This window comes from Carassius carassius, chromosome 37, assembly GCF_963082965.1.
Source record: "Carassius carassius chromosome 37, fCarCar2.1, whole genome shotgun sequence".
In the NCBI taxonomy this organism is placed as follows: Eukaryota; Metazoa; Chordata; class Actinopteri; order Cypriniformes; family Cyprinidae; genus Carassius; species Carassius carassius.
The window spans coordinates 10,121,316-10,139,460 of NC_081791.1; the positions used below are offsets into that span (position 1 = coordinate 10,121,316).

Here is an 18,145-nt window from a genome sequence, read left to right on the forward strand (position 1 = left end):
GGAGAAAACTATTCATTTTACATTGGTTTTAAGACTCATAGTCAATCAGGATCCCTTCACCCAGACCAAGGTCGCATTTTAATGCTTAAAATATAATATATTCAACTGAACATTCAAGAGCAAGGCATGTGATTCAGATTTGTAAAACTCAGTAATAATCAGATAAATATGATGTTTGGGCCGGTACGATTTTTATTTAAATTAATACATTTACTCAACATAGACGTTAAACTGAGTAGGGATTTTTTACGTTGTTACAAAAAATATATATTTCAAATAAATGCTGCTGTAGCACTCTCTTCAACATTACTAATAATAATAATGTTTGAGCACCAAATCTACAAATTATAATTATCTTTTAGCCTAAGTATCATGTGCCACTGAACACTGGAGTAATGAGCTGAAAATGCAGCTTTGTATAAAAGGAATAAACTACATTATACAATTTCTTCAAATAGAAAAGGGTTTTATCATTATCAAATAAATGCAGCCTTGGTGAGAATAAAAGGCTTTCAAATACAAACAAACAAACCAAAAATCTAAAGGTACTCCAAACACTTGAACGGACCCAAGTGAAGATGTAAAGTTTAATATTTACTGTATATTTCTCTTTCAAAGTTAATATTCTGTCATCACTTGCCTTCTCCATGTTTATTTGGCTGATGTTTTTACATTCTCTATCCATTACTAGAACCTCAAGTTCATTAAAACACTACATCTATATAAACTGCCACTATCCCAGAACTCTTTGCATCCTTCATCTGATGATCTGTTTGCACTCTAGTCATGCCCAGAGGACACAGTAAAGCTCAGAATCAAATCTTAGCTCAAGGATCACTGCAGACAGCAACCAGACCTGTCTGTCTCTTCTATATCTCTTTTATTCATTAAGTATCCATGTTAACTAATAAAACTTTGAGACTAATGTCTGATTACATTTTCTTCTCCTCAGAGACAATAAAAACACATTTAATTTAAAAACTCATTTACTTGGGCAACATTATATTTATTTGTCACAGGTGTCAGCTGCAAGGGTCTGAAAGGAGATAAATGGTGCTTTGGATCAATTAGCCTTCCATCAATGCTCCGCTATAAACTATACAAAATTTCAGCAGTTCATTTCACTACGGACATTATTATTCTGGTCAAAGAGCGGTTTTCCTCTTGAATTTCTTTCAACTGCACACCACACACACACACACACACACACACACACACACACACACACACACACACACACTACTCAGCAATACCAGCTACATTCATCTAATAGATGCCGTGCATATATCAAGACAGACATCCATGCAACATCCGTGCCGATCTTTTAGTAAAAGTTAATATACAGTGCAGCCAGTCAAAATGTTATCAGTCTTTCATAATTTCCTCTAGTCCATCGAGCTCCAGTTGGTTTGAGTGTATATTTTAAGCACACAGGGGAACAGACTGAGCATGCCCAAATGAGAGGGGCATGTAAGCTGGGGCAGGGCCTGAGGTGACAAGGTAACTTGGAGATTCAGATTCATTTGCCAGATTTTTGAGCTTTCTGGGCAGATTTGGTCACTTTCCCGCTGCCGCCAATCTTCTTTTCCACACTTTTGATGACACCGACTGCAACGGTCTGTCTCATATCTCTGACAGCAAAACGTCCTGGGAAAACACAAAAACACACACATTTCTTTTAACATGAAAATTCACAATAACCTAGTGTTTTATTCTGGTGTGTTAATGTGAGCTGACTAAAGACTTAAACTCCACCACAATCATCTGTCAGAAGTGTGCCTAACAAAAACAAGACTTTTTTTCTGAACACTGGTTTTAATGGAGATTTTAGGGGGGAAAATAATGAGAACAAGATGTAATAAAAATTACATCTCGCAGTGAAACATCGGGTCAAAAGACCTGAGTCTGTATAATGAAACTGGCCTAATCATCAGTTTTATTGGAGCTGCAGCATCTGAGAAATGTAATCCAGAGGGAGAAACATGAAAATCATGAACTCATGTTTTCAATGGGATGATGTGGAGGCTCACATCACTGATGAGTCAGAATCAGTGATGTGATGTTGTCAGTCTCTTTAACCTGACAACGAATACAGTGACCAGCAGGGAGTTAAAAATATATGAGACAAAAATATCAAGGAACTAATTAGCAGAGCCTTTCACAAGGTTTTAGTTTACCTTATATTGATTTTGTGTGGGTTTGACATACAAATTGAGTGATTGTTCTTTTCGATGTTAAAATTATTTCTACTATCCTTTTTAAGTTTTTTTTTATGTGGCTATAAGATGCCTTCAGGTTAATTTCTATGAGTAAAAGTTTCTAAAATTTCTAGAAGTAAAGCAAAAAAAAGAAGAAGAATCAAAACGAACCATAAAAGAAAACAAAACGAAGCCAAGCGAAACTAAGGCCATGTCCACACGTAAACTGGTAATTTTATAAACAGAGTTTTTCCTTCTTCCGTTTTTAAAATAATCTCCATCCACAAGAAAACGCAAATGCATGCTATGAAGCACTGTCAAGAGTGCTGCGTTTGCATGTGGACGAACGGCCAAACCGCATAGAAAAAGCTGTGGTATTGAAAATAGCCTCATTTGTGTGGACAGGGCCTAAACTTTAAAACAAAAATAGTCAAATTGATTCATAAGCTATTTCACGTGAGGTTAGGAGGCGAACACATACCAAGTGGAGGGTACTGAGAGAAGCTCTCCACACACATTGGTTTTCCTGGGATCATGTCCACGATGGCGGCATCTCCAGACTTCAGGCTTTTGGGGTTGTCTTCCAGCTTCTTGCCTGAACGGCGATCAATCTTCTCCTTAAGCTCAGCAAATTTACAGGCAATGTGAGCTGTGTGGCAGTCAATGACAGGAGAGTAACCTGCGCAGATCTGTCCTGGGTGATTCAAAATTATGACCTGATAAAAAGTGAATAGAAAGAAGAGAAATCCAGATAGAGATAAAGAAAGATATCAAGACTAACAAACAATTTGACAAAGACTGTTATCCCACCTGTGCTGTAAACCCTGATGCTTCTTGAGGTGGGTCTGACTTACTGTCCCCACAAACGTTACCTCTTCTTATGTCTTTTACAGACACATTCTTCACATTGAAGCCTACGTTATCTCCTGGCAGAGCTTCAGTCAGAGACTCGTGATGCATCTCCACCGACTTCACCTCTGTAGTGATGTTGACTGGGGCAAAGGTCACCACCATACTAGGCCGCAGGATACCTGTCTCCACCCTGCCCACCGGCACAGTGCCTATACCTGAGGAGAAAGATATGGCATCTCTGAATAACCATGTTCTGTACACATAGTGATGTAGCAAAGCTTTCTGAACTCAAAATACAACTGCAAGCTGATCTTAGAATGACATCATCCTATAAAATGTGTGTGTTAATCCCACCTCCAATCTTGTAGACGTCTTGTAGGGGCAGACGTAAGGGTTTGTCAGTGGGCCGTGTTGGAGGCATGATGGTATCGAGAGCTTCCAGTAGAGTCACGCCACTGGCATGCTGCTCCTTCCTGTCCAGCTTCCAGCTTTTAAACCACGGCATCTGCACAACACAAATTAAATTATTTTATTAATGAAATCACTAGCATTCTGCCAACAGTTTAATCGGAAACTGAAAACCCGTATGAGGTCATTGCTGAAAAAGAACACACACATGCCAAGGAGACTCACATTATAAGATGGTTCTAGCATGTTGTCGCCATGCCAACCTGAAATTGGGACGAAGGGCACCGAGGCCGGGCTATAACCGATCTTTTTGATGTAGGCGCTCACTTCTTTAACGATCTCATCATAGCGTTTCTCACTGTAGGGCGGCTCTGTGGAGTCCATTTTGTTGACGGCTACAATCAACTGCTTGACGCCCAGCGTGTAGGCCAGCAGGGCGTGTTCCCTTGTTTGCCCATTTTTAGAGATGCCCGCTTCAAATTCACCTACTCCAGCTGCCACAATTAGAACAGCACAATCCGCCTGGAAGAGAGAGCCACATTGTTTCAAGATACACATACTAATGTTTTGCATTGGTCACTCAATCTACAGGAAGGTAGGGAGCTTCTAACCCAGCATCTATATGCCACTAATTCTTGTAAAATACCTGAGATGTCCCAGTGATCATGTTCTTGATGAAGTCTCTGTGTCCTGGAGCATCTATTATAGTTATGTAGTACTTGGTGGTCTCAAACTTCCAGAGTGAGATGTCTATGGTAATCCCTCTCTCCCTCTCGGCCTTCAGCTTGTCCAGAACCCAAGCATACTTAAAGGAACCTTTTCCCATCTGCCAAAACAAAAGTATGTGAGCATACAGGGGGTAAATTCCTTCACTGAGGTGTGAAGTTGTGTGGACACACAAAAGCAATTGTATTATTAGATTATGACAGTACATATGTTATCAGAGCAAAAACTTACACCTATATTGAAATAAATTCTCAAACATTGATATTTTGCTATGTATAGTGTTGTTCCAGAGGGAGAATTCTGAATACCAGTATAAAGCTACTTTTTACCCAGGGTAATGAATCTCTGCTTTTGTAGGGTTAAAGCTGCATTGCAGTGGCAAATGTGTAAACTGTAAAAAAAACCTTGTCAACCCTATCTTCATATTAGGAATATTTTCTCTAATCTCTTTAATAAATAATAACAAGTACTCAAGTAAAATTTACTATGGAATGTTGTAGGTTTTAATAATTTAAGGGATACACTATGCCTCAACATTGAGTTAAACCACCTGCCCCAACTGACTGTCTTCGTAATACAAGTTTCACAAGTGGAAAGTTGTAGGTTCATATCCCACAAGGGTCCATACACTATGCCTCAACATTGTTCCTTTGAGTTAAATCACTTGCCCCCAGCTGACTGTCTTTGTAATAATTATCTTACCAAGTTTCAGAAATGGAAAGTTATAGGTTCATATCCCACAGGGGTCCATACACTATGCCTCAGCTTTGTGACACTGAAGCCCCTTTCACACTGCACGTCGGACCCGGCATATTGCCGGAACATTGCCGGGTCGCCTTCTGTGTGAAAGCAACCACGTCCCGGGATTGATTCCGGCATTGAACCCGGGTCGGGGACCTAGTAACATTGCCGGGTTCAACCCGGGACGAGCGCTGTGTGAACAAAAGCCAGATCTAATACGAAGTGATGACGCGCGTTATCGCGCGACTCTTTTACCAGCTGTTTTGAAGAAAGATCAAAGTTCGCGACAAAAAAAATGTGCAAACTGTAATGAAGCAGACATCAGTTAGTTCCTCACTTTCCGCGCTGACGGCGAGATCGTTTTCTTGCTTGCTTGTGAAAGTATAACGTGCCTAACGTTTTCGACTTGTACATTACACGTCACGCCCTGATGTCACGTGTCATTACGGGATCTTTACTGATTGTGTATGAAAGCACACATATATCCCGGGTAATCACTGACAGTGTGAAAGTGCAAAATCTAGCGACCCGGGAACAATTGCCGGAACACTTTACCTGTGTATTTGCCGGAACGGCAGTGTGAAAGGGGCTTGAGTTTAATCACTTGCCCCCAGCTGACTGTCTTTGTAATAAGTCTCTTAACAGTTTGCACAGATGGAAGGTAATGGGTTCTTATCCCACAGGGATCCACAAACTATGCTTCAACATTGTTCCATTGAGTTAAATAACTATCCCCGGCTGACTGAGCTTCTAATAAGTCTTATTGCAAATTTCACAACTGGAATGTTATAGGTTCAAGTCCTAGAAGTGTCCGTACCTTGTGCCCTTGAGTAAGGCAGTTGCTCTAGACAACTAACTCTTATGAACTGCTTAACAGTTTTCCGCAGGGATGAGCAACTGCGGTCCTGGAGCACCATTGTCCTGAAGAGTTTAGTTTCACTCCTAATCAAACACACCTGCCTGTCATTTTCAAGCAATCCAGAAGACAAAAGTAAAAAATTTCAGGTTTGTTCGATTAGGATTGGAAACTATGCAGGACAATGGCTGTCAAGGACTGGAGTTACCCAACCTTGTTGTTGGTAAAAACCCCGGCTATGGCCGATAATGTTCAGTCAAGCTTATCAATGTACCTAATATTTAGGAAACCTATAAGGCAAATTCAACAGGCTTCACTGTACACAGTTTTACTACCCTACATTTTGCTACTTGAAGAACAAGTTACCCTCAAAGATCCACTGGGATTGCACCCATTTACTCAGGTTTCATTCTCGCAGTCTAATATGCATCAGAAAGAGAGAAGTGCAGGGCCTGACTAATGGTTCTGCCTGCTCAAGAAATCCATTTACCTTTTTCTTTCATCTCCAATGGCGTCTTCCAAAGAGTAAATGTCTCAATGTAATTACACAGCATTTCTCCCTCTGCTCTCGAGTGCACGAGAGGAGAAGAAGGCATAGTGTGATTCATGATGAGATTCTTACATAATTACCCTACACAATAAGTGGGATGGAGTTACCAATAATTTAGCACAGACCACAGTTCTCACAACGCATCTGGGTTTTGGCTATGCCAGTGAGGTCACTTAAATTTAAATGGAAGGTTCAACTGAACTCCTTTTTCTTTTGATCAATGTTTATTGCTTTACCAACTTAAAATTATTCAGAATCTGGCTTCTAACTTAGCCATTTCACTCCACTTGAACACCAAATTGTTTGAGATCCCGTTTGCCTACCTCAGCAGCCTCTTTTTCAAACTTCTCGATGGTTCTTTTATCAATTCCTCCACATTTATAGATGAGATGCCCAGTGGTGGTGGATTTCCCAGAATCAACATGGCCGATGACCACAATGTTGATATGGATCTTCTCTTTCCCCATGATGGTACAGGACAGGAGGAAAGGATGGGAACAGATGGAGCTTTCTTCTGTCTACACACGTCGCAGACAAAGAACATTTGTACACATAGACAACATTTCTCTATTTGACCTCATTAATAATTTTACCAGTTTACCAAAAGCCTTGCAAAATTGCAATGTCAAATTATTATTATTCAGACCAAGCAATCCTAAAAAAATAATGAACATACATTTTCAAAACTAATTCCTTACAAGTTTACATACCCCTCGCAGAAACATAGCCCTTTTTTAGTTAGCATTACCTTGAAGACATTGCATAATATAATATTTGAATATATTAAACAAAATTACACAAATCAAAAATGTAAATACCCTCGGCTTTCAAGACATATGTTGCCTCTCTGAGCATGTTATTGTTTTAACCATAAGTCAAATGAGTCCCTCAGTTGATTGTTAAAGCTGGTTGTTAAAATCATACCTCCACCATGGGAAGAACTCAAATGTGCAGAATATGCAAAGAACTTACAGTACCTGGAGGCTTTTTGTCAAAAACAATGGGTCACTTCACTGCTCGGGACAAACCAGAGATTCATGCGCAACTATCACAAAAGCCTACGGACAGTATTTGATGCAGGATGAAACAACACATGAAATTAAGATGCAAGGGTATGTAAACTTTTGAACAGGGTGTGTAAATTCTATTCATTTGTCAACATATTAAAACAAGTAAATAGTTTGTTGAATAGCTTCATCGAGGCAGTATTTCATAAAAACACAGAATAGAAAAAAGCTGAGTATAGTTAAAGTCTAGCAGCATTAGGATGATTGTGGCCTCTTACCTGCAGCTGACAGGCGGACCCTGTTCTCCCCTCAGCAAACAGACACTCTGTGCTCCTGCAAAGGTGGTGGCACAGTCCAAGTCTGTGTGCGTAATGAACTCACCCCACTTTGATACAGCAATGCGGCACTCAAAGTGGGGGGAAGCTGGTGCTGAGGGACTGCAGTGAGACAGCTGCAACAGCAGCAGAAACGAGCTGAGAGGAAAAGTACGAGAGATGGAGGAGGAACACACTGGAATAGAGCAGCGTTCAGTGACTCAGCATCTTATCCTCAATTAACTCCTGCTGGATGAGAATCGGATTGGCTCCCTGTGTCGGTCTGAAATATGACAGCTACAAATTCCTAGTATACATGTAGTATTATTAATGTTTATTACCAGATTATTCTAGATGTAACTATTTCTGTCTTTAGTTAGAATTTTAGTACATCAGAAATTGTATGTTTATCATAGGGGTCTGATATGTGTATGTGTGTGTGTATATTTATTTGTATATTTTTAGTTCAAAATTTATTTGAAATGGAAATCTTCTGTAACATAACAGTAAATATCCAACTGAACCCAGTCTTTTGAACAGCAGTGCAAGTATCATCTGATGAAGAGTAAAAAAGTGCCAGTGTTCTTTGAAGCACTGCTAGATATTTGGTTTCTAAAAAGACTTAAGATTCTCCTGTGTCATCATAGGAAGTTAAACCATTTTAAATTCCTTCTTGAATCATTTCTGTTTTCCAGAATAGATCAAAGAGAGACCAACATATTAAATATTGTTCGTTGTCAGATTAGGAATTAAGAAGTCATCAGACCAACATGGTTCACTATCATTTTTTTAATCAGGGACATACTCCTGATGTGTTTAACACACATTCGGTCAAATATTTCAATCAAACATGACTCAGAAACAGTGCAAATATCAATCACTATTTCCTAAGCATCAGATCAATGACCGTCTAATTGGCTAATACAACCAAGTTATTTCATACAGTTAACAACACATCTAGCTCAGTTTATTTACAGTGTAAGTTCTAATAAATCACACAACAAACTAGCTGATTCTCTGGTCCGTCTCAAGAACGTCTGCTCTGACGAAAATAAAATAAAGCTACCACTTAAAATTCCCACAAATCTTTTTTAAAAACTTGCTGTTTTGAGTCCAAACTCAGCAGAGGAAAGCTTATTTGTTTATCATACTTTCCCCATCAGTCTAGTCATATCCTACACAACCACCAAAGACTTTCCTTCGTCTATATTTCCTCCAACTGTCAGTGAAGAGCTCAGAACGCCTCTCGCAGTGAACCTCTGGACTGCAGATAACGCACACGAACATCACTGCTCGCCATGTCATTTCACTTCCACATTGGCTCTAGCGCGACACCTTTCTTTTCAGTTCTTTTCAAATGTCTGATGTCCCAAGTCATCCTGCTGCAAGCTGTGGCTACGTCCTGCGGCGCTTGACTCCTCCGGGGCTGGAGGGGTTGCTGGAGTTCATCACCTTCTCCACGGCTCGACTCCTCTTCCTCTTCTCCCCGGATGATTCTTTCGACCCGCTGCCCATCTCACCTGAGCCCCCCCTCTCTGCCCGTTCTCTCTCTTTCTCGCGCCCACTGCCCGACCTCTCCGACATCTTCACCGAGGAATTGCTGCCTGACGAAGGGAAAAGGGAGGGAGGAAATAGGGAAAAAAGGGTGGGATATGGGAACACAAAGAACAAACCGTATTAAAACCAATTTAAAAGAAAAAAAAAAACTTATTTCCACCTAAATTAACTATTTGTATCATAATTAAAAAGTGGTGTGTAATTTCTGCACTAAATGAAGCTTGACATTGGCATTAGCAATTGTCAAAGTTAGTGGTGGAAGGACCTGTTTGTCCAAACAGTGGTAGATAGAGAAGAAAATTGAGCAGACATTTTTGCAGTTTGTTTTGATGATCCTAGGGTCACAAAAACCATCTTTTTGAACCAGTTCACCAAATCAAACTGAATTGTTTTAAACGGTTCGCATCTCCAATATTCATAAATCCACAAATGACTTAAGATGTTAACTTTTTTAATGAGGCTGACACTTCCTCTGAGTTCAAACAAACCAATATCCCGGAGTAATTCATTTACTCAAACAGTACACTGACTGAACTGGTGTGAAGAGAGAACTGAAGATGAACACCGAGCCAGATAGCGAACAATAGACTGACTCGTTCACGAGTGAAGAACCGGTGGCATCGGTTTTCGGATCACCAGTAGTTCTTTCGGACAGTTCGATTCAATAAATCGGTTGAAGAAAACGGTTCACCGGTTCTTTTGCACTCGACGTAATGACGTCATTGGCGATGATTGCCCTTGATTCAAGCCTTCGGTTTACCCGCGCTCATAACACTAGCACAGAATCAGTTCAGAATCAATCACCAAAAGAATCAGTTCGGTTCAGACGCCCTGTGTGTCAGTCTGCTTCACACTGAATCACACATGCGCAGTATCATCAGCTCCTCGGTTCTCGAATTGGACGCGTCTGACAGAAACGGTTCTTGACTCGTGAACGAGTCAGTCTTTTGTTTGTTATCTGGCTCGGTTTGGTGTTCTCTCTTCACAGCAGTTCAGTCAGTGTACTGCTTGAGTAAATGAATTACTCCGGGATATTGGTTTGTTTTAACTCAGAGGGAGTGTCAGCCACATTAAAAAAAGTTAACAGCTTAAGTAATTTGTGGATTAATGCGTATTGGATACGCGAACCATTTCAAATGATTCAGTTCGAATTGGTGAACTGGTTCAAAAAGATCCGGTTACATCGAATGATTCGTTCGCGAACAAGATATCACTAAACTGCAGTGAACGTGCTCACAACAGACACGGAACAGAAGACAACGCTGAATAAAGTCGTCGTTTTTGCTATTTTTGGACCAAAATTTATTTTCGATGCTTCAAAAATTTTCACTGACCCTCTGATGTCACATGGACTACTTTGATGATGTTTTTCTTACCTTTCTGGACATGGACAGTATACCGTACATAGGTTTTCAATGGAGGGACAGAAAGCTCTCTGACTAAATCTAAAATATCTTAAACTGTGTTCCGAAGATGAACGGAGGTCTTATGGGTTTGGAACGACATGAAGGTGAGTCATTAATGACATAATTTTTGACATAATTTTCACCTTTTTGGGTGAACTAACCCTTTAAATGCATGTCTATAAAATGTCTATCAAGTTTTTCTAAAACGTATCCTCTTAACTGGTGCTAAGAGAAAAAAACACATTTACATAATCAGCTTTACATAACATGTTTTGACATGACAGCATAATTTGCCTTCTTAATAATTCAACTATTTCTTCTAAAGCATGTGAAACTCAAGCGCCAGTAACGTGCTGACTTCCAAAAAATGCTTTTTGCCATAAAAAAAAAAATACCCACATCCCCCAAATAAGCTATGTCTGTTGTTTCTGCTCTATTTATGACAAAGCTGCTTGTTTTTCACCCTTTATAATTAACAGAATATGGGAATATAGTAATTTATGATTAATACAATATACTCCCAAAAAAAATTTTTCTTTCATGACAATCATTAGGATATTAAGTAAAGATCATGTCCCATGAAGATATTTTGTAAATTTCCTACAGTAAATATATCAAAATGTAATTTTTGATTAGTAAAATGCATTGCTAAGAACTTCATTTGGATAGCTTTAAAGGCGATTTTCTCAGTATTTAGATTTATTTTATTTTTTTAGCACCCTCAGATTCCAGATTTTTCAAATAGTTGTATCTCAGTCAAATATTGTCCAAACAAAACATATATCAATGGGAAGCTTATTTATTCAGATTTCAGATTATATATAAATATCAATTGAAAAAAAGAAAGGATCCTTATGAGGATCCTTATTTTGTGGTTCAGGGACACATATATGCAATTTATGCATAACAATGTTCTTCAGTGAAAACAATAGGTATTGAGGAAAAATAAAAAGAAATACGGTTTTATTGTAATATTTTAATTTCGCTATTTTAAGAATTATTTATTAATTTAAATTTATTGAACCATGCAGAGCAGACCCTTCAAATTATTCGCTGAGGCCCCCGGATGATCAAGAAATAATCTCTGGTACTAATAGAGTATTATTTACACCATTTTCCACATTAATAAAGTCCCTTAAAAACTTCTTAAATTTTCATAAATGTGCTTATGAGCAATTGAAAGCTCACTTTTGTCTAAGGTGAGCTCATTTTATTGAATGAACACTGTGCTACGTCCAAACTGATTGCACTATTTTATATATAATCATCTTTTATAATTTTTAACGGTTTTAAATTAATTTTAAATCAGTTTACAAGTTTTAAATTCCTTGTTTTATTGTTGTGATTATTTCTTTATGATTATTTAACTTCATTTTATGTAAAGCACTTTAAATTACCATTGTGTGTGAAATGTGCTATATAAATAAACTTGCCTTGCCTAACGCAAATAGCTAAGTCATACACATAACAACTACTAAAATATAACAGTTTAAAGGGATAGTTCACCTAAAAATGAAAAATCTGTCATCATTTACTCACCAGGGTTTCTGCAGGGTTTAATCAGTCAAATTTAAGACTTTTTAAGACCTTTTTATGACTATTAGGATTTGAATTTATGACCTACACGAATTACGATAAATAACTTCAGTCATTAAAATTCCTTTCAAAAGTCTTTTTTTTATTATTGACTTTCATTGAAAGTAACAAGTTTTATTATTTAAAGAGTTATTCTAGTATTTCTTAAGATTAAGAAACTGAAGCCTTCGCCTTCTTTTTCTTGAGTATCAAGAACACAGGAACACTTAACAATTGTAACATTGTAAAGTAACATTGTAAATTAATTATTTTATGGCATTACTTTCCAAAATAACAAGTGTTATTGGTGTTTGGTCACAGTATTCAACACCCACAGGCAGGACCGCAGCTGGGGTTAGCGGGGCCCCGCTGAAGGTTGTACCAGTGGGGCCCTGTTTGAAAATGTTCGTTCATTTTTATTTATTTTTGCTATTTACACAATGTTTACGTTTTTTTTCAAGTTTGTAGGTGTCCAGGTACAGAAACCGAATAATTAAAATGTAAAATAGCACTGGATAGTCTTCAATGTAAAAATAAAATATACAATCAAACCTACATTGTGGTGTGAAAAGGTTGCATTAGCAATTCAGAAAAAAAAAACAAGCAATACATGGTGCTTTATAAGGTGCTGAAAATTTTTGTTCCCAATTTTATATATATAGATAGATTAGATAGATAGATTAGATAGATAGATTAGATAGATAGATAGATAGATAGATAGATAGATAGATAGATAGATAGATAGATAGATAGATAGATAGATAGATAGATAGATAGATAGATAGATAGATAGATAGATAAAACATTTATATCTATCTATTTCACTAGTAGTTCACTGTATGAAGATTCTTTGGGTATAATATGTCAGAGTTTGCTTATACTCACTTACATAAATGTATTAGTGTCCTGTACCAACTAGTAAAATATGTATATCAAAAATTATATCTGGAGTCTGGATAATTTTTGGTTTGACTGTGCATAAATTCTTCATAAATTAAAACTACAAAGTAATTCAGTCCAGAGCAGTGAGTGATTTCATTTTCATTTTCTTGGATTAACATTACAGCAGCTAGTAGCTAAATTAGGCACGGAGACTGTTTACTTTCACTTAAGAGATAACTGACAAAAAAAGATTTTTTCAATCATACTTTCCAAGGTGGGTATTTTGACATTTTTGTATGCATTTGTCGGCACAAGAGCAAAAAGGAGCAAATTCGGTGTACAAACATTTTGAGACGCCTTTCTCTGCGTGAGCCCTGAACACCGTGGTACTGAATTGGGCTCTTTCACATCATTTTGTTTGTTCAAAACTGCAACTAGTATTTGTTCGTTCATGTGCAGGAGGGACTATCCGTGATACGCGGCTCTCTCTCCGCACCGAACACAGCGCACGAGTATTATCCAGCTACTCAGTTCAGCTTTTCCGAGTCTTGTGTTTGGATGCTTGATACCGATTGTTAGCGCTTGAGCCAGCTACTAAATGCACCGTCTTTGAGACATAGATCGTTAAAGGTACATTTTCCCATTGTGATAGCCAGGATGATTTCAATTAAGCTAAGCAGTGACCCCGTATGATACAGTATGATCGGAGTTCGCGCGGGTTTCTGTGAAAGTCCTTCTGACAAGTCTGTATGCTGCCGCATGGACCTTGTAGTTCTGGAACGCTGTGATACCAGTGTGATACCACCCAGATTCCTCATACAGAACTACAACAGGCGAAACAAATGAATGCCATTGCCGCTGCGAGCGCATGGAAGAACAAATTAATGGACTAGCATATCAATTTAAGACGTGGCTAAATGTTTTTTATGACCTTGTATGGAAAATCCGGACGTTTTTATGACTTTTTATGGCCTTAAGTTCTTATTGTTAAATTTATTACTTTTTATGGCCCCGTGGAAACCCTGACTCACCTTCATGTCATTCCATACATGTATGAGTTTCTTTCTTATGTTAAAGACAGAATATTTTTTGAAGAATGCTGGTAATCAAACAGTTGATGGTCCCTACTGACTTCCATAGTATTTCTTTCCCTTATATTGAAGTCAATGGGGACCAACAGCGTTTTAATTGTTCAAAATATATTTTTTGTTCAGCATAAGAAAGAAACTCATACAGGTTTGAAAGGACACAAGCGTGAGTAAATGAAGACAGCGTTTTCATTTTATGGTTAACCATTCCTTTAATCCTTCGTTCACAAGTAGTTCACCAATAATCCAAAATCTATTCATTAAGTTGCTTCAAGTAGCAGGTACTATATACTGGCGTTCTGATCCAAATCCTACATTTTAGACGAATATTAAGACACCATTGTGGAACAGGAATCGCCTCTGTGCGGTGCAAAATACTAGACAGCCAAAGCAAGAGAAATGGTAATGGTTTTAATTTCCGTTCATTATTTTAACCTATATTTGTGTACCCTGTATATTGTTGTGTTTACACCATGTTGTAGCTACTGCAGTTCTGCTCAGAGCTGTTCACGTCCTCTGACTCTGAATCACCATTAATGGCTAAATTAATCTGGGTAATTTGCGTCACCAATAGACAAGACCACAATATCTTATTACTAGTTGCGTGCTTGTGTATGATGTTGAGCAAATTCCGCTTTTACAAGTCATTGAGGACATGAAGGATTTTATCAAGTCATACACTCGTAATTATGATAATTGTCTGAAATAATGCGAAAATACCATGTGCTTATTAGCTTATTGTATTGTTAGCAACATGCTAACACAACATTCTAGTCAAAAATAAGTTGTGAGTGCATTGGTGCTATTGGTTTTCTAAAAATCTGAAATGAAAGCTGCAGGAATGTGCTGACAATTAATCGATTCAAGAAAATAAACTTTTGACATGCAAAATATCTAATAATTATGATCATTCTGACTGATTGAAGACAGCTCATGCTTATTGGCTTACAGTGTTACCATACAAACACAACACTGACTCTACTGAGGTTTTGAGTGTGCTTTGTTTGTGCTGTCTGCACACCACTGTCTATGCAGAGAGTTCAAAATCTGTCATTTATAAAGTTGATATGCCATGTAGGCAATACGTATGGGGCAAAACACCAGGTTTTGGAACATAACTTGTAAAGTGGAAGTCGTGGCCTAATGGTTAGAGAGTCGGACTCCCAATCGAAAGGTTGTGAGTTCGAGTCCTGGGCCGGCAGGAATTGTGGGTGGGGGGAGTGCATGTACAGTTCTCTCTCCACCTTCAATACCACGACTTAGGAGCAAGGCACCGAACCCCCAACTGCTCCCCGGGCGCCGCAGCATAAATGGCTGCCCACTGCTCCGGGTGTGTGTTCACAGTGTGAGTGTGTGTGTGCACTTTGGATGAGTTAAATGCAGAGCACGAATTCTGAGTATGGGTTACCATACTTGGCTGAATGTCACTTCACTTTTTTATTTTTTTTGTATCTTTGATGGTTTACTTAAATTAAAGGCTGAACCAGAGTATATTATTTCTTCAACCTGTGAACTTGCAAGGGATCTCATTATCATATAAAGCTGCTGCTGCTGTTCAACAAACCCTAAACGTGCCATGCTTCACACACACAAAGAATAATAACAGCTAGGGTGCAGAGAACACACAAAAAAAAGACAAGAGAGAAAGAAGGACAGCGAGAGAAAGCCGGAGAGAAAGACGCACATGGTCAGAGGTCTCTGAAGGCTGTCTACAGAGGCCTCTGGTAATGAGCTGGTCTGTACTGAGCTCAAGCTGGAGCTTTGGAACAGAGCGAAACGTTTTCTTCTGTCCATACCTCGCAAAATCCTGGCCAGCCATACTGGGACCCAGACCTTTGAAAATGAGACACAAATGACCAGTGTGAGCCACGCTGAGCTTCACGCCAACGGGAGAACGATCCAGAACAAAAAAAGTGATGCAATGACGCAGGTTTTAATAGACACTTTCGTCAAAAAGAAAAAGAGAGAGAGAGGGGGAAAGGAAAAAGAAAGGGGTAAGTAGATGAGATAAATAAAAAGAGTGGAGGAGAAGAGAACCTTCTTCGTGGGTTGCAGGTGGGTCCCTCTCTTCTTTGAACTCCTCCTTCACTTCGTCCTCAGATCCCACTTTACCTGCGCAAAGACAAAAGTTGCTTTTAAGTACATCAGTCAAATCAAACGGATCAGCAGTAAATCACAAGACTACGAGCGGCTCACCTTCCTTGACATCCTGTATGATCTCTTCAGGCAGCACAAAGCTCTTCTCTGAGTTTGGAAACGGGAGTATTTCTGATTCGTGCTGCAGCAATAAAAAGTCATTTACTAATTAGATTTGAGAGATATTGTAGAATCCGCTTTATTTAGCCCTGTTGTAAAAGAGGAGTAGTCAGTTGATAATTTGTGATAATAAAAAACTTTATAATATACCAATGATAACTTCTGATTATAAACGTAATCCCTCAAAAGATTTCAAAAGTAGAACATTTATAATAAATGCTTCGGAAACTACAGTTATCAATTAATTGTCCTGACATATGAGAAATTATGCTATATTTCAATTTTAGATACCACATTTTCAATTTAGAGTTTTGAATCCCACATATAATACATTACATTATTGTGACGAACAATGCATGCAGTGAATGCATATCCTAAAACAAATCTTCTCATCCCGAGAAAGCACGAGTTGAGTGGTCTTACCAGCGCCTGCATGTCGTACATGGTGCTCAGGTGATCCCAGATGACTTTAGAGGACACCTGCCTGCCGATGTTCTGACTGAACTTATCACGAATACAGATCATGTGGAAATGACGATTCACTCCTGAAAATATGAGACAGTTTCACAGAGACACGCTCTGTACAGCACAGAAAACACCTTTGTGTTGCTGTAAATTAGCATAGCCGTGATGCTATCATAGCAGCCGCGCTAATGTTTGCTAACGTCAACACACATTCACTGCTAACTCCATCCATAAACAAAACACTAGTACTCATAAAAATATAAATATGCAACGATAGTCTACAATATATCTCAAAAGTGTAACAAAGCCGTGCATGCAATCACTATATTGGATTTCCTTTCAACAAATAGCGACTGAACTCGATAAAGCCCAATAAAGAATCTATGAAAACCTTTAAATTAACTCTAAAACGCTTCATCAGTATTTTAAAATCTGATTTTATGATTAAATATTTGTATTATTAAATGATTTGAGATACTTAAAAGGTAAAAAGGAGCATGTGGTCTTATTTATGATGTTATTCGCTATTGTTTAAAATGTGGAGTTCAGGGCCTTGCTCCTCATAAATCATATTCACATAAATGAATTCATCTTACCGACGGGTTTATGACCCAGCATTGCGTGAAAAAGACACACTTCTACTTCTTGACTCCATACGATCGAGTCCTCGGCGGTGCAGATGCCGGTTTCTGCTTGTTTGTCGTCGGATGGCACAGTCTCTGCTTCCCCCATGTTTCTGCTGCTGAGACACATTGACACACGCTTCGACACCACAACAACGATCACTGATACATAACAGACCCTCTCAGATTGCTTTAGATTTATTGTGCATTTCAGCACATCAAGTGTTTACCTATTTGCAGAAGAAAAAAACTTTTTATTTATCATAATTTCAAGTTTTGCTTTTTTAATTTCTTTAGAATAGTTACGGTTTTACGTAATTATTTACGACATAATTGCTTACAGGGGTTTGTTATTAATCGTCTGTTCACAAAAAATAAATAAAAATAATAATAATAAATTGTCTATTTACATTTATTATAAGAAATGTATATAATTTTGTTTATATTGTCAGATTTTCAAGGTTTGAATTTTATTTATTTATTTATTTATTATTTAAATGTTAACATCAGAATTGCCAGAATTGCACTTTTTTGCTTACAGGGGATTGTTAATAATAGTCTCTTAATTCACATTCATTAATGCAATGTATATTATTGTTTAGATTATACTAAAGTTATCATAATTCCAAGGTTTGCATTAT

General features: G+C 38.1%; 2 protein-coding genes across 8 annotated transcripts; both read right to left on the minus strand.

The window, feature by feature from the left end:
- Positions 1 to 985: 985 nt before the first annotated feature.
- Positions 986 to 8,059, minus strand: LOC132117971 (elongation factor 1-alpha 2-like). 3 transcript variants are annotated; one of them, XM_059527391.1, is made up of 9 exons: positions 7,617 to 8,059; positions 7,309 to 7,389; positions 6,655 to 6,849; positions 4,105 to 4,284; positions 3,684 to 3,980; positions 3,405 to 3,555; positions 3,009 to 3,265; positions 2,680 to 2,914; positions 986 to 1,647 (listed from the first exon to the last, which is right to left on the minus strand). In XM_059527391.1, the coding sequence occupies exons 3-9, from the start codon at positions 6,796 to 6,798 to the stop codon at positions 1,520 to 1,522; spliced, it is 1,392 nt and encodes a 463-aa protein (XP_059383374.1). In that variant the 5' UTR covers positions 6,799 to 6,849; positions 7,309 to 7,389; positions 7,617 to 8,059; the 3' UTR covers positions 986 to 1,519. The 3 variants fall into 3 exon arrangements, with proteins under 3 accessions (XP_059383374.1, XP_059383375.1, XP_059383376.1); XM_059527392.1 differs by having other exon boundaries at positions 7,304 to 7,389; XM_059527393.1 differs by lacking the exon at positions 7,309 to 7,389.
- A 367-nt stretch (positions 8,060 to 8,426) lies between these two features.
- On the minus strand, positions 8,427 to 17,661 carry LOC132117972 (MRG/MORF4L-binding protein-like). Of its 5 annotated transcripts, none has more exons than XM_059527395.1 (6): positions 17,478 to 17,659; positions 16,840 to 16,961; positions 16,357 to 16,438; positions 16,198 to 16,272; positions 15,957 to 15,993; positions 8,427 to 9,252 (listed from the first exon to the last, which is right to left on the minus strand). In XM_059527395.1, exons 1-6 carry the CDS (start codon positions 17,632 to 17,634, stop codon positions 9,048 to 9,050), a joined length of 678 nt encoding a protein of 225 aa, XP_059383378.1. In that variant the 5' UTR covers positions 17,635 to 17,659; the 3' UTR covers positions 8,427 to 9,047. The 5 variants fall into 5 exon arrangements, with proteins under 5 accessions (XP_059383378.1, XP_059383380.1, XP_059383379.1 ...); XM_059527396.1 differs by having other exon boundaries at positions 9,025 to 9,252; positions 15,845 to 15,993; positions 17,478 to 17,661; XM_059527399.1 differs by having other exon boundaries at positions 9,025 to 9,256.
- Positions 17,662 to 18,145: the final 484 nt, after the last annotated feature.